This window comes from Stylophora pistillata, chromosome 9 (genome assembly GCF_964205215.1).
Source record: "Stylophora pistillata chromosome 9, jaStyPist1.2, whole genome shotgun sequence".
NCBI lineage: Eukaryota > Metazoa > Cnidaria > Anthozoa > Scleractinia > Pocilloporidae > Stylophora > Stylophora pistillata.
The window spans coordinates 10,060,984-10,076,858 of record NC_142527.1 but is presented as its reverse complement, the minus strand read 5'-3'; the positions used below and the strand labels follow the sequence as shown (position 1 = coordinate 10,076,858).

Below are 15,875 nucleotides of genomic sequence, written 5' to 3'. Positions count from 1 at the left end.
CACTGAATGAATTTATGAAGAATACCGTTTTCAGACTGTGTACACTGGTTAATATCACCCGAAAGGCACGGCGATGGACCCCACGAGGGAAGCAGCTCTTAGAGAAGGGATGTGGAGTCCGAAGCGACTCATCGATCTAGACTTGACCCAAACCTTTTGTTGTGATTGGCTATTGTGAATTCTTTGGTTTTGGTTTTTCGATAGTCAACTGAAAACTGCTCTCATCCAACAAAACCCAACTAGTAAGCTCACTGTATCTCACAAGCGCGCTCAGGAGCCGCGAAGGAAAACAAGAGAACTAGACGTATCTCAGTGAACCATTTAATACATAGTTTGTTTCAACACTCTCTACTTATTCGTGGCAAACAACGCACCATAACACCACGTTACAGTTCAGCAAATGTGTCGACCACGTAAGATGTTCATACCAAATCTAAAACCGAAAGTGTAGTTGACGATGTAGGGACACACCATCACGAAAATTTTAAGTATTTACATTTGTTCAAACGCTTTATAACTTCTTTACCTTTAACTTATAGGAAATCTTAATCTACAAATCTTCTTGCTAGCCAAGCGAAATAAACCAAAACAAAAAAAAACAGTCGCTGGCAACAAGTCTTCCAGGCAACACAATTACTCGTAAAAAAAACCTAACTCAATCTTTCCTAACGAGCAGGCAATCCCAACAACTCATTCTAAATGTTCGTCTTATTAACACTCCTGAAATTTCCCTTGTCGCAGTGTAGTGCACTGTGGCGTCCTTAAGTCACAGAATGTTGATTGTTCTCGGAGTTTGTACGTATTCAAGAAACAGAGCGATTAAAACAACTCCTAATATTCATATGGCGATATGATCAGCCTCAAGTCCACTTTCGTGTCTTCTCCAAATCTTGATCAGTAGACCTTCAAGGTCGTGTGCGTATTGCCTCGTATTGAAAAGTGGACTGCGAAGGCGTGCGTTCCATACTTTATCCTTCACTTTCTTAAGGCTGAAGATACGAGAAAAGTCAAGTTTTAATTAATTGTGCTATCATTAACAAATGAGTTGAAATCCTTATTTGAACCCAACTTGCGTGAACGACTAAAATTCCTACCCCCTGTATGGAAACTTGGCCAAAGTCAGAATTTTGACCCAAACATTTCTTTTGAAATGATTGAAAAAAGGATAACTGATGACCAATCTCAAAAGAACTTTAAACTAAGCGTGACGGATTAGGGCACTTGACTAAGGTAGTACAGAGCATAAAACAAACAAATAAAACAAAAACAAAACAAAAACAAACAAACAAATTTAAACAATTTCACCCTACTCGTCAATTACTTACAGTAGAAAGACAAGATGCACCACAACTCCAAAAAACACTTACTAGTTAGAGTCGTTTCCAAGTCTGATAGCTATATTTTCGTACTCCTCTCGACTATTTGCTATCAGCTCTGGACAGCCAAGCGCTGTAAGCTGGGATGAAGCTACTCGGGATGCTAACGTTTCGAGAGGAAGCGTCACCATGGGACAACCAGCCCACAAAACATCCATGCCGGTTGTGTGGCCATTGCACAGAGGAGTATCCAGGCAGACGTCAGCCAGCTGACCACGGCGAACATGTTCTTCTTTAGGCGCCACTGGAGAGAAGATTACGCGCTCTTGGGAAAGCCCCATCGCCATGGCTTGTGCTTTCAGATTGGGTTCTCCTACTGCAGGAAATCTGAGCAACCACAGCACAGAGTTGGGAACTTCTTTAAGGATGTTTACCCAGCTTCGTAGAGTCGGCGGGTCGATCTTGTACAACTGATTGAAGTTACAATAGACGATGGCTTCCTCAGGTAGGCCATAATGCGAGCGCGTGATGATAGGTACAGTCGAAGGGATCCTCTCACCGCTGTCCTTGCATCCAGAGTATTCTCTCTTCTTTTCTTCGATCAATGCCCCAACCTTTGGTACCAAATTTGGGTCGTTTTTCTCGTCATCGAGCAGTACCGCCGCAGCATGAGATGGTACTAAGCCATTTTTTGTTACTTCTGCAATGATTTGGTTACTAGGCGCGCGCAGGTACTGAATAAGGTGCGGAAACATCTGCTTGTGGTCACCAACAAAGAATGTATGAGGCATGTAAGCCAGCCTCTCCGAGTACTGATCAGCCAACTCGAGGGGTGAGGTGACTTTATCAGTGATGATATAGTCCATATATGGAGCACCACTCGTTCCAGGGTAACCCAGCCACATTACCTGTGGAGATAATGGGGAACAGTTCAAATTTGCACACTGCAGTCTTGCCAAACCATAACTTACCACACAAGTTTTCTGTCTTCAACAACCTTAAACTCCCAAAACTCTTTGTTAATTTATACTTCCTCGTAATGAGAATTTGTTGCTACAATACATGCTGCAGGAATAGAAGCATTACAAGAGCGTTTCATGCGTGAAAATCCGCGTTACGTGCGAATAAAAGAAATACACAAATGCGTGCACATCAAGATAAAACCGTCCCGCTGTTTCATTTCCCAATCATTTTAATTCTTTAACTCCTACCTGACTGGTATATAATTTCACCGACAAAAGTCACGAGAATTATGAAAATCACCCGTCAACTCAGGAGGCTCTTGATTGTCAAACAAATTCTCCTTGTCAGTCTCAAGAAATATACTGAGGACAGTATGGAGATTATAAATACTGATTCTAGGTTGGAAAGGGTTACAGATTTTGAAATTGTGCAGAGAAGTTCTACGTCAATCTCAGAGATGAATGGTAAAACACCTTGAAGAGACACAATTTTGTATTATTTTTCAGAACATCTTTCATGTTACAAAGGTGCATTTTGGAGTACAAAGTATAATTACTTCCCTTGAGCTCACACTTGAGTTCAGGCCATTTTATCCAGTATGGTCAATACTTTACCAAGTAGCAGTTGTGGCCCTTGGTGAAATTAACCACAGCTTGTTATATTGCTGGAGTTAATTTACTTTTTCTGTAAAATAAATCAACACTACACAAATTATTCAATTACCTGTACTGGTGCAGGACGAAGAGCAAAGATTTCATTTCTAGCTCCTTTGGTGTAGCCATTCATGTTGACAAGGACATGAATGCCATCCGAATTAATGCGATCAGCAGCTTCTCCATGGCAAGCGATTGACGATAGATCAACAAAATGCTCTGCATCTCCTTCAATCTTTCTTCTGAAGCTGGTGCTGTCATCAGCAGTGAGGGCATAACAGAATATCTGGAGAATCATTATCAAGACCATGAGTGAAGTAACAAGAATAAAACTACCACAAGTCAGGCAGATTCACACTAGGATTAAATAAAAAAAAGTCAAAATACTAGAACAGAAAAAGGAAAACATTCTCAACCCCATTAAGTGTCATCAAATGAAATTCTTTGATTCCCTTACCGAGTGTTAACCCATTAATAATAATCCATTTATATAGCACCTTTTCTACAAGATTCAAAGGTGCCGTTTGCAAAAATTTAATAAAGCTAGAAAGTAAAAATAATCACAAGAAATTGACATTAAAACTAGGCACTAGCTACACAATAGATAGGAACTATTTATCAATTCATAAACATCACAATTCGTAAGCTCAAATAAAAAGAAATGTTTTAAGTTTGCGTTTAAAATCGTCAATTGAGTTTGCAGATTTAATATCCTCAGGTAAGTTATTCCAATTCCATTAACCCTTTAAGAGTAACCAGCATCTAATTTCTCACAGTATAACCCCTGAATCAAACATTTAGGGCACGAGAGTAATGGAAAAGATCAACAATTACAGAAGCTTTAGATTGTTACACAAATTCTCCTTGTCAGCACCTTAGGAAACATATAGAGAACAGTATGGAGAATATGCCTACTGATGTTAGCGTGTGAACGCTTAACACCCTTTAAAAGTGACTGGCTTCTGGTTTCTCCTAGCACCATCACCCACAATCAAATGTACAGGTCATGAGAATAATAGAAATGATCACCAATTTATAAAAAGCTGCTGGCCATCAAAACAAATTCTCACTGTCATCACCGTACAAAATGTAGCGAGACAAGCGAGGAGAATGGTACTACTTATGTAAGGGTAAAAAGAGTTAACTGCGATCTCACCCAAAGTTCCACACAGCAAAAAACAAAATGATCACTAACCTCAACCCTATTTGGGTCATGAAATCCTGGAACACTCTGCATTAGGTGGGAGGTAGGGTGGTTGCCAAAATCACTAGAAACATAGCCTATTCTGAGTCTTCCTCCGCTTTCCTTCAGAGACTTTGGATATAAGTATGGTGCTTTGTGTAAAAGAGCAACCTTAGAAAATAGAGGGTAAAATTGATCACATGTCAGTAAGGTGAACCAAACATTATCACACTTGACTTTCCCTAATTATGGAAAGTGGAAATATCCAAATCTTGGTTAAAGGCTGATAGTTTCGAAAGAAACTGTTTGGGGCTGCGTCGGTGGGAGTAACGAAATAATTTGGATATATCAACAAAGTTGAAATGGTAAATTGGCCACCATAACGATTACAAAAGCTGACGTTTCGAGCGTTAGCCCTTCGTCATTCGCTCCGACGAAGGGCTAACACTCGAAACATCAGCTTTTATAATTGTTACGGTGGCCAATTTACCATTTCAACTTTTTTGATATATCCAAATTAATCCAAATCTTGGTGCCTAACAATCAACAAGCTTATAAATTCCAGAGAATGACAACATTTCTGACCTTTATAGAGGTTTTTGCCAGTTCTAATCAAAGTTTTGGCCAAAAAATATAAAGGCTGACCTAAGCAAGAACAGGGAATGTGATTTCTGGAGCAGAAAAATTCTTAATGCATCTCGAGCAATTTCAAATCTTCTTAATAGAAACCTAGTAAAGAATCACTAGCTTTAGGGAAAAGGCAACTGGTTTTGTGATACCTTCTCCACACAAAGATTGCCATGTCTATTGGCAATGTCTCTTCTTATTTTGTGTGTAAGTGGGTACAGCATACTGTGATGGGGGTGCACAGATGGAAGTCTGTTGTTCTCCAACTGGTCAGCTACAATTGACACAAGTTTCTTCATGCGAGACTCATACTCTGTCCAATCACAGATAATCTATAGCAAAACAAATGATAACAATATTATCAAAGAGTAAAAGAAACTTAGGGTAGAAAAATCGAAAACCATGAAGAGAAAAGAAATTGTAAACTGCAAGACACGGAGGTATGTATTAAAAGGGAAACATTAAATTAACATGGACAAAAAGTGCCATAGTTTCCACATATTTTGGGTTTGGCCTTTAATTAGTAGAAAAGACAAGTTTGATGGGTCCACTGCCAAGATTGTATGTGTTACATGACATGGATAACAAGTAGCCACTCTCAAAACTTTGCTGAGCAACTGCAACCTTGCAGTCACAGCTTAGCACCCTATCCAGGATGCAAAGTAATACTCATCCAAGCTTTACACTGAAAAAACAGTACAAGTCTGTAGAGTTCTCACTTAGTTTAAGCACAACAGGTAAAATTTATAGTTTTTGTAACTAGTACAGCAGTCCTTTAAAAAAAAAAGGAGAACACTGGTGTCTGGTTACTGAAGGGCATTAAGTACAGTATATCCAACTACCAAAAAGTGGAATGTAAAATACGTTACGTTACCTGTAAGCAGTGAGCCAGGTTGCAGTATGCATCAGGGAAGTTTGGCTTCAACTTCAATGCTGTCCTGTATGACTGGATTGCTTCAGGAATACTTCCAGAATCCTTACAAAAACAGTAATAACATATATGCCACATGATGAAGGGCTTCAACAACAACGCAAGACCTAGATTGAGAACATTACCAAAGAAAATGGGAAAAGCTAGAACATGATGTTAACAGCAATCTCTTGTCCACCACTAAAGCTTGCATTCCCAAAGTTCACACTAGTTTACACATGGGCAATGCTTATGCATTGTTGCTTCCCTTTTGCCCAGTGTGTTGCATGAGCTGATAACGCCCAATGACACTGGAGCTAAAAATCCAACAGAATACTTGCTATCTAATACATGAGATTTTTTTCCCCTATTCATCCCTCTTTAGCCATTTTCCTAAATCCTACTGTGAGCTAGCAAACAATCAACTTTTAAGATTACAATGGGGGCTGCTCATGCAGAGTGCACCTTGCCACATACCTTGTGAACGGAGGCTAAGTTACTGTGCGCATCAGCAAAGGCTGGGTTTATTTGTATTGCTCTAGTGTAACACTGGATGGCTCCCTGAACATCCTGCATTTCTTTCAATGTGTTTCCCATGTTGGAATAAGCATCAGCAAATGTAGGATGAATCCTAAATTTTATCAAGAATTAATGAATGATCAATGCAGGAAGTTGGGGCAAAACATTTTACAAGTTCTGAAATGGAGCAAAATGCATTACTCTTTTGTACTCATGTTAATTGGCATTGGCTGCTAAAAACCTTATTGAATTCTAAGAGATAATCAAGGCAAAGAAATCTAAGAATAAGAAAGGATGGCACAATTAAAAGATTTTAGGGAAAAAAAGTATTCAAAAGCTTTGTCTAGTATTCACCTGATAGCTTCCTTATAATGCAGCAAAGCTTCATGGAGTTTCCCTTGTTGTTGTAGAACACTTGCAAGATTTGAGTGTGCAGCAGCAAATTCCGGAAAGATCTTTGCAGAGACCAAAATGGAATAAGTTTTTCTTGTCAAACATAGGTGCATTAATCAATGAAAACCAAAAAGAAATATTATCAAACCACTACCTCAAGAGCTTTGCAGTACAGCGTAACTGATTCCTCTATTTTGCCTTGCTCTCTTTTGATATTGGCGAGGTTGTTTAGAGAATCTGCATGGGTAGGGCATAGCCTCAAAGCTGTATTGTAGCACTCTTCTGCCTCGGATACCTACAAAAAAAATGAAATGTGATCAACACAAAATCCTCAATACAAATAATTGACCAAAAACACCAATGAATCATAATTCCTTCAAAATAAATCAGTTTAAATGCAACACATTAATCAGAGACCATGGGTTCCCATGCGAAAGAGAAGACAGTAGGGAAAGTAGAGTGGAGTTTTCGGAAAGATAAATGAACGACATGGGCAGCTGACCTTTCCTTGTTCCTTCAAGGCATTGGCCAAGTTACAATAGGCATCTGGGAAGTTTGGTTGAAGTTCAATGGCTCTTCTGTAAGTGTCCACTGCCAAATCAATAAGTCTGAGAGGAAAGAAAAAGAAATATTAGAATTATGATATTGAACCAAGATGCCAGTAACACAAAGGAGTCACCAGCAAAGACTCATTTTACAATTCTATTCTGCAATTTCCTTACCCTTGTTCATAGTACACGCAAGCCAAGTTTCCATGGACAACAGCATGGTTAGGGCTTAAGTTTAATGCTCGCAGGTATGCAGCAACAGCTCTGTTGAAAATTGGCCAGAAAACAGACAGATTACAAACATTTTGACTCTATACACAAAACCATCCAAAAGGGAGCCAAAGTGTTTGAAGCACACCTACAACAAATCCTAACTCAGCTGCATACTAAAATTGAATTACGGTCAAGTCGCCAACAGTTCAACTCGCTAATGCCAACTCGCCAATGCCAACTCGCCGATGTATAAAATCGAGTAGAGATGTCGGCGAGTTGGTCCTTAATCCAGTAGAACTTATTAGAAGTTATAAATGTAGAAATGTAAATGATCTTTAGAAAAAACAAATATTCTTTTTCTTCCAACAAAGTTTATAAGGATCTGAATACAAATAAAGCATGATAAACATCACCAATTACGGTAACAGCTTCAGGCACGAATGAGTTATTTATTGTGTGACAACAACACATGTATAGACTCGTCATGTCAATGGGTCAGATTTTTTTCAGAAAACTTGGCTTTCTAGACAAGATCTTTAATAAAAAGCAATTCTTTTTATTTCGCAAAACAATTTAGAAGGATCTCAAGGTGAATAAAGCAAGAGAAACATTTCCAATTACTAAAACAGCTTCAAACAAGAATGAGTTGTTGTGGACAACGACACTCTAAAGACTCGTCATGTCAATCAGTCGGACTTTTTATCAAAACTTAGCTTTCTAGACAAGATCTTTATTAGAATGCAATTCTTTTTGTGTCCAACAAAGTTTTTAAGGATCTCATGGCAAACAAAGAAAGATAAACATCACCAATGACTGTGACAGCTTCAGACGCGAACGAGTTATTTATTGTGACAACAACACTGCAAAGACTCATCATGTCCATCAGTCAGATTTTTTGAAAAAAACTTAGCTTTCTAGTTAAGATCTTTCCTAGAAAACAATTATTTTTATTTCCAATGAAGTTTGTAAGCAACTCAAGGCAATAAAACAAGATAACCAACAGTAACAACTAATACACAAAACATTCCTCCTCCTGCCTTTTCATTCACTCTCATTGCCTCCTGGTTTACATTACACCGGTCCATATTTCTGAATAGAGTCGTAATTAGCATGTGAAATGTAAACAATAACTGTGAAGTAAATGACTGAAACCATTCATTCCCATATGTTCTCTGAGAAAGAGTTTTCTGCTTTGAGTGTTGCGTCTATCATCTTTAAGCCGCGTCTGATCCCAAGGGGAATGATGCTAACACGCTTTGTTCGTGCGGTTAACAACAAACAACAAAACACCGCTGTAAAAGTTGAACTAAGAGAACTCGATGTATTTTTCTGATATGTGTGAAAAATTCTGATAATTGAAAGTGTCCCACTTATAATTACAAGAATCTGTGATGTAGAATGATCAGTTTAGTTGAGCAATATTGAATCCTCCTAACTTCTTATTTGTTGAGGTTAGTGGACGAAAACATTTTAAAAGTTGGAATGAGGTGGCTGTTATTAATTTACTCTCTTTAAGTTATCTCTTTATCTTTATCTTTATGTGTGAAAAATTCGGATAATTGAGAGTGTTCCACTTATAATTACAAGAATCTGTGCTGTAGAATGATCAGTTTTTTCATAGCAATGAACAACGCTGAAATGAACAGCAATATTCGAGTCTTTCTTTAACTTCTTATTTGCATAGGTTCGCATATGAAAACAGTTTACGAGTCAAACGTGATTCCTTGCAATTTACTTAAGATATTACTTTTCTTTACTAAAAAGTCTACTGACAGTGTTCCGCTTATAATTACTACAATCTGTACTGTAGAATGAGCAGTTTAGTTCATAGCAACAAACAACGCTGAAATGAACAGCGGTATTTGAGTCTTTTGTAGGTTAGCGGACCAAAACAGTTTACAAGTCCCCATTTTACTTTACGATTTACTTAAGATGTTACTTTACTTCAAGTTAAAACACTCGAAAAAAGTTCAGGTGACATGACTCAAAATATCGGGCAACATGACTGAGTTTCGGGCAACATGACTTCGAGCGAGATCACTTTCGGGTGAGTCGACCAGTTACCACTCGTTTGCGTCTGAAGCTTTTCTGGTCATTGTCGATGTTTATCTTGTTTTATTCGCATTGAAATCCTTAAAACTTTGTTAGAAATAAAAAGTTTTTTTTAATAAAGATCTCGACTAGAAAACTAAGTTTTCTTTAAAAAATCTGACCGATCGACATGATGAGTCTTAGCAGTGTTGTTGTCACACACTCGCTTGTTCGCGTCTGAAGCTGTTATAGTCACTGGTGAAGTTTACCTTTCTTTGCTCGCCATGAAATCCTTAAAAATTTTGTTGGACATATAAAGAATTGCATTTTACTAAAGATCTTGTCTAGAAAGCTAAGTTTCCTTAAAAAAATCTAACCAATTGTCAAGATCAGGCTTTATGGCGCTGTTGTCCACAACAACTCATTCACGTCTGAAGCTGTTATGGTAACTGGCGATGTTTATCTTGCTTTGTTCACCTTGAGATCCTTATAAACTTTTTCGGAAATAAAAAGAACTGTTTTTTACTAAAGCTCTTGTCTTGAAAGCCAAGTTTTCTGAAAAAAATCTGACTAATTGACATGATGAGTCTTTAACATGGCGATGTTTATCATGCTTCATTTGCGTTCAGATCCTTATAAACTTTGTTGGAAAAAAAAGGTTTTTTTTGTACTAAAGATCGTTTACTTTTCTACATTTTTAACTTCTAATAAGTTGTACTGGATTGAGGACCAACTCGCCAACGTCTCTACTTGATCTTATGCGTCAGCGAGTTGGTATTGGCGAGTTGAACCGTTGGCAACTTGACTGGATACCCTAAAATTCTACTGGATTAGAACCCATACAACAGTGCCCTTACCTATCAAAAATTCTTGCCTCCTTTAAAACATTTCCAAGGTTGATGTATGCATCTAGAAAGTTCTGATCCAGCTGGACAGCCTTGATGGAACAACAATAAAATAACAATAAAACAACCATAAACAGTACAGAACATTCAAATAACATGTATGAAATTAACAGGTTGTCTTTACCCAGTAAGACAAAAATCAGCTGCCCCCTATTTTTATATTTAAATTGGGTCCCCCCAGCTAAGATCCTCACAGTTTTGAAAACATATTGTTTTTATCATAACACATATTAAAAAAAGATGCAAAAATTTCAGCATGCTCATTGGCCCACAGTATAGCAATCAATTCCTCACTGAGTTAAAAGTTCAAACTAAGTGCAGGGAGTTCAGATCAAACGTATTAATTACACACTGACAATATGTTGCAATCATTTGGTGCAAGTTTTATCCAAACTCACTAAGTGGCTCTGTTTTTCTTTGTAGACTAGACTAGCATTGGTAATCAGAGATTGCATACTTTTAACTCTTCTTAAAACATATTCCTGCAACAGCTTACTACCACCTTGCAGAGCAATTGGTCTACTCATTTCTGATGTCTCTAATAATTATATGTCACAATTATCCTTAGTGGCAAATTTTTGAGCCTAACTAAAAACACCATTAGCATGAGTGGTCATGCAACTCTTTATCCATAACAAAGACTTCTCTGATCAACAGTGTTACCTTCTCAAAGTGATGAATAGCCAGCCAGATTTCCCCTTGAGCATTGAACACACAGCCAAGATTACTCCAGGCCACTGCAAAACTGGGCTGTGTTTCTATTGCTTTCAAGTAGCACGCCTTTCAATTCAAAAATGAGCAGCAAAATGGGGGCAAAAAAATTGACGGGAAAGGCACACAGCAAGCAAAAAGAGAGCAGATGGCAGCGAGAGTAAACAGCAGAGAGCAAGAAAACAATCATTGCAAAAACAAGAATTACACAAAAACACAGGCAAGACAGATGGCGATAGTAGAGAGCAAAAAGAGACAATCATGGTTTTGTTCTCATCCTTTCTAACAACGCAGTACTATTTCGATATTTTCCACCAACACTTTAGTTGGGCTCTTGTTTTGTCCTGTCTTGGCTGAAATACAATGCTAGATTATAGTATCCATTAGTTCACAGAACACCTTGTCCCATTGGAAAAGCTTACAGACTTCTTAATCAAGATTGAGTGAGAGAACAAATACCTTGACTTGCCTCAACACATAACCACACTAGAGGCTTAAGAAGTAACAGTGTGGCACAGGGCATGAAAAAATTGCAATCCAGATCAAGCAAAATTTGACCAATAAATACAGACATGAAATAAAAAGTGAATGTTCAATGTGAAATTTAAACCAAGCCTGTGCCCATGTCTCAGTTTGCAACTTCTTTCACCTCTAAAAAAAACAGTCCCCAAATTTCCAGTGATTGAAAGTAATACTGCTTTGCACTTAATACAAATGCAGACTTGTCTCAAATGAAAGCAGTGAAATTAACCCATCAATGGCTGGAGATTGGGAACCATTTCATCGATGTGAGGAGACAAAACAAGATTTGCATTCTTCACACCAATCTGTGAAAGCAGAGAAACAGTATCAGTCAGCATTGTCTTCTAAAAATTTTTCCCAACCACTCAACATCTGATTCAAATAAAGCAAATAGCAAAGCTTCTTCATAACTGGGACAAGGTGTTGCATGGATAATAGGACCATTTTCTTTCTTTCCAAGGTATGAGATCAACCACATGACTTCCAGGAAAGGATGCAAGCAGACAACTCAACCCAGCAACAGGAGTTTTCAAAACATAAGTTCCATTTCCTGTATTTTTTGTTCCATTACTAAAGGCACCTAAAATGCTATCAAATTGTCTTTTCTCTGAAGAGATTGTGCTCTTACTAAACATAACAAAAAAAAAAAAAGGTCCAACTTTAAAGCCAATTCACAATTTTAAAGCAAACTACATTGAAAATTCCTGTTCTGTTTGAGAAGTCTGTAACAGCAAACTGGGCAAAGCATGGTAGACTGGGAAAGCAAGTTTGGGAAAGGGCCAAAGACGTGCTTTGAGTAGTTCATCTTTCTGCAAACGGTTCCCTTCAGCCGGTGTACTCCATCAAGAGCGTACGTACCCTGTATAAGTTTACTGGGAGAGATAAATAAAAGGGGAAAACAAGGGAAGATTGAATATTAGGGATCACATATTAAAGTTTTACATTCCAAGTTGTAGTCTAACCAACAAAACTGTGTCAATTCTTGGACATGCTCCACAAATGGAACACTTTGATAACCCTCATGGTTACTGCAGCGTGAACAGGATAGGAATCACCATAGCACATCAATTTTCATGAGTAATAAAGAACAGTCAATTTCATGCCCAAGTGATGTGCTCTACAAGAATATTGACACAGATCTGCTGGTCTTACCACCACGCATTCAAAATCCATCCACAATACTTGAAATAATGACCCCAAAACTCTGTGATATCCAAGTAACCCACCAACATCCCCCACAGGAAAATATCCAATTTGCCATGAGAGTATTTCCAAAAACCCTGCATTAGCAGAAGTGTATTATCAAACAATAACACTGTTTGGTGTTAAAACTTTTAAGAGCAAGACCATCAAATATCCTTGTTAATTCACACTGCCTTGTCAAAACTTGGCACTTCCGAAAAAAGATAGAGAAATTGGTATGTGTAATAAGACTTAATGTATGCTAATGCACAACCTATGATCACACTGCAGAGTATTAAGAAATTCACTCTCATGCAATTAGAATTACTCTGGTGCTATTAACAACATTCTGAACATGGAGCACACACAGCTGAAGATGTCACCCTTAAAATCTACTATTCCCACACTTAAAATATCAATTCTCCTTGAAAACTGGGCAGTATGCACTTTTGCTCATAGAAGAGAACTTTTTCCTATAACTCATAACTCATTGTGGCAATATACCATACTTGTTGACCTCTTGGGAATTGAAAGATAAAATTGAAGCCACACCAAATTTTGAAATTAAATTCAGGTAAGGCTTACAAACTGTGAACATTCGCAAGGCTGCCTCTTGAAGTGCTCAATACTGGGAAAAGAGGGAACCTTTCATTGTCAAAACCAGAAAGACTGCCTTGAGAATGAAATTGTCCCCTTCTCTTCTCCAGAAAACCATCAATGTACCTTTGCCTCTTCTAGCCTCCCTAGAGCTTTTAAAAGGTTGCCAAGATCACTGCGTACACAGTAGAGATCCTAGTGTCAAAAAATAAAAATGTATTGTTAACTTAATGCACCACAAATTTTATTCAATTCTGAAAAAAAAATTAATAAACAGGGTTTGACACTGACAGTAGCCAACGAGCCACAGACTAGTAGAAATTCAGTTTTGACTAGTGGTTTTCGATTTCCTACAGCCAGTTTAGCTAGTAAATAAACTGAAATTGTTAGTAAGTTGAAAAGTTAGCACTGAGCCCTGATAAATACATAAAGCTGGATGACAACCTGGAATATGTTTTCAATTTAACATCTTTCAAATTCAATCAAATTTCCTTAGTTCAGTTTAGTAAAGGAAACTGCAAATCAGCATCTCAAAAGCCCTCACTCAGAAATTGCAAAAAAAAATGGATGCAAAGGGATACTAAATTGTCATTATTGTGTTCAGTTAATTCATTCTTTTCTTTACAAATTTAAAATTTCAAATAATCGAAATTTTCAGTGCCTCTTGCAATATTAACAAAAATAGGATTCTCTCAACCACTGGAAACAATATAGGGTACAGACTTGGGTATTAGTCTGTGGTGGCCAATAGAGAGGACCGATGAAATATTGACAATCTGCCAGGTCCATTGACAGGGAAGTCAGTCAATCTCAGAAGTTGGAATTATCGGTCTGGAGACAATTGTATTATCCAAATATCATTCGTTACACAAAGCCGTTTGCTGCATCAAGAATTTTCGTACAAACCAGGTCAGGTATGAAGGAAATTACCACACAATTATGTTCAGTCAAATGAGAGACAATTTTGACGTGAAATTCTATTGGGAAACATTAAAACGTGAAACGCAATAACCGACTTATTTCACATTCCACACGTCAAAGAGATTGAACCTTCTTCAGCATGCCAATATGACCGGAATTTCAAAATCCTGGCAGATATTAGGAAATATTGAAAACTGTGATTAAGGCTTTCGAGATAAAGCTTGGATTTGTCAAGCATGGAAGACGAATAACACGTTTCTTCGTGTCAAAAGTGACATTAGCACAAATTTGTTTGCTTAATACAATGAATGGAAAAAGATCGCGAAACTTCAGCTGAACGGACTAGGCTAACTTCTTCTCTCAATAATTCGCTGAGTCTTGAAGCACATCAGTCGACTTGCTTTTAAAAAGCTTTAGATAGATCTTAACAAACTTTAGCCATATTTTAAGAAAACAAACAGTGGACAAAAAAAGAACACTACGCAAGTCTTATACCGGGTTATACTGCAGTGCTGTTGCATACGCATTTACGGCTCCCTCTAAATCGCCAGCAGCCACCAATGCCGCTGCTAAATTGATATATCCATCGATGAAATCAGGTTTAAGCTTTACGGCATGTCGGTAGTTATCCAAGGCGTCCTTGAGCTGACCTCTCTCTTTAAACACATTTCCTAAGTTAGAGTACGCCTCGGCGAGAACTGGATTTTGTTTAATGGCTAAGGTACTGAAATGCGCCGATCTGTAAAAAAATGAAAGAAGAAAGTTCTTAACGATTTGAAGAATGTTTCCCCTGTAAATTATCAATTTAAGAAATGCCAGAAAATTACGAGAAGAGTTTGTTGTTGTGGTCCAAGCCCCGAAAACGTCAACACAACGTACAACACGAAAGAAAATTTGGTTGACGACGATATATACCTGTCTAATCGACGACATTGAAAATGTATAGATGATAACAGTAACAAAACTCCAGTGTTTTCTGGCTGTTGTCTCCACAACTGCATACAGATTTGTTCTGCACGATCATAACTGCCCGCCTGGTATTCCCGATGAGCCAACTCCGCCAGAGTGGCTGTTGAAAGAGAGAGAATGGGTTACCGTAAACACAATGAGCTCAGCTCACCGACACAACTAATGCAAGAAAGGGCATTTTCTAACCAGCATCATCTAAAATAGTCGTTCCCATGACCATGACGATAAAACTGGCAGAAGAGAAACACAAAAGTTTCCCCTTGAAGATTGAAATAAGAAAACGAGGGCATTAAGAAAGATGGCGTGTATTATTGTATGCACAAAAGCGACGTCATGTGCGCACACGCAAAGAAAAGACTTACCGCCATAATGGAGCGATTCTGGTTGAAATTTCATGATTTTACACCGATGGATCCTTTAAAATAAACAAATTTCACTCATACCGAATAGGTTACCACTCAGAAACACAACTGGATTGATGTACTTTCACTATCAAGGCATTCTTGACATGAACAGCCCTAAGAATTGGCATGATCAATATCAAAATTCCTAATAATCGCAATGCTCTTTGCCAATGACGTAATCTTACGTTTTGTCTAACAACCCCACGTGGTTGACAGGTTACTGTAAAGAGAAAATAAGATTCCGTCCTTAAATCTTAGTAAGAAGTTTGCCTCTAAAATGACACAGAGCGATATTAGATACATTAATT

The 15,875-nt window shown here is 37.9% G+C and overlaps 1 protein-coding gene across 2 annotated transcripts; it reads right to left on the bottom strand.

Annotated features, from left to right (window-relative positions):
- Window positions 1–307: 307 nt before the first annotated feature.
- Window positions 308–15,683, bottom strand: LOC111344576 (UDP-N-acetylglucosamine--peptide N-acetylglucosaminyltransferase 110 kDa subunit). 2 transcript variants are annotated; one of them, XM_088732055.1, is made up of 17 exons: window positions 15,526–15,683; window positions 15,110–15,263; window positions 14,690–14,933; window positions 13,400–13,468; window positions 10,925–11,041; window positions 10,214–10,293; window positions 7,287–7,376; window positions 7,067–7,172; window positions 6,719–6,859; window positions 6,526–6,626; window positions 6,130–6,283; window positions 5,617–5,718; window positions 4,895–5,074; window positions 4,128–4,286; window positions 3,003–3,218; window positions 1,368–2,224; window positions 308–989 (listed from the first exon to the last, which is right to left on the bottom strand). In XM_088732055.1, exons 1-17 carry the CDS (start codon window positions 15,557–15,559, stop codon window positions 839–841), a joined length of 2,955 nt encoding a protein of 984 aa, XP_088588181.1. In that variant the 5' UTR covers window positions 15,560–15,683; the 3' UTR covers window positions 308–838. The 2 variants fall into 2 exon arrangements, with proteins under 2 accessions (XP_088588181.1, XP_022807554.2); XM_022951819.2 differs by lacking the exon at window positions 15,526–15,683 and adding an exon at window positions 15,350–15,507.
- Window positions 15,684–15,875: the final 192 nt, after the last annotated feature.

Excerpts from the sequence above, each read along its gene's own strand:
- LOC111344576 (XM_088732055.1), bottom strand. The coding sequence starts at position 15,559 with ATGAAATTTCAACCAGAATCGCTCCATTATGGCG. Across the intron at positions 6,627-6,718 it reads TGTACTGCAAAGCTCTTGAG|ATCTTTCCGGAATTTGCTGC; the intron begins GTAGTGGTTTGA and ends GTCTCTGCAAAG. Across the intron at positions 3,219-4,127 it reads ATGACCCAAATAGGGTTGAG|ATATTCTGTTATGCCCTCAC; the intron begins GTTAGTGATCAT and ends ATGATTCTCCAG.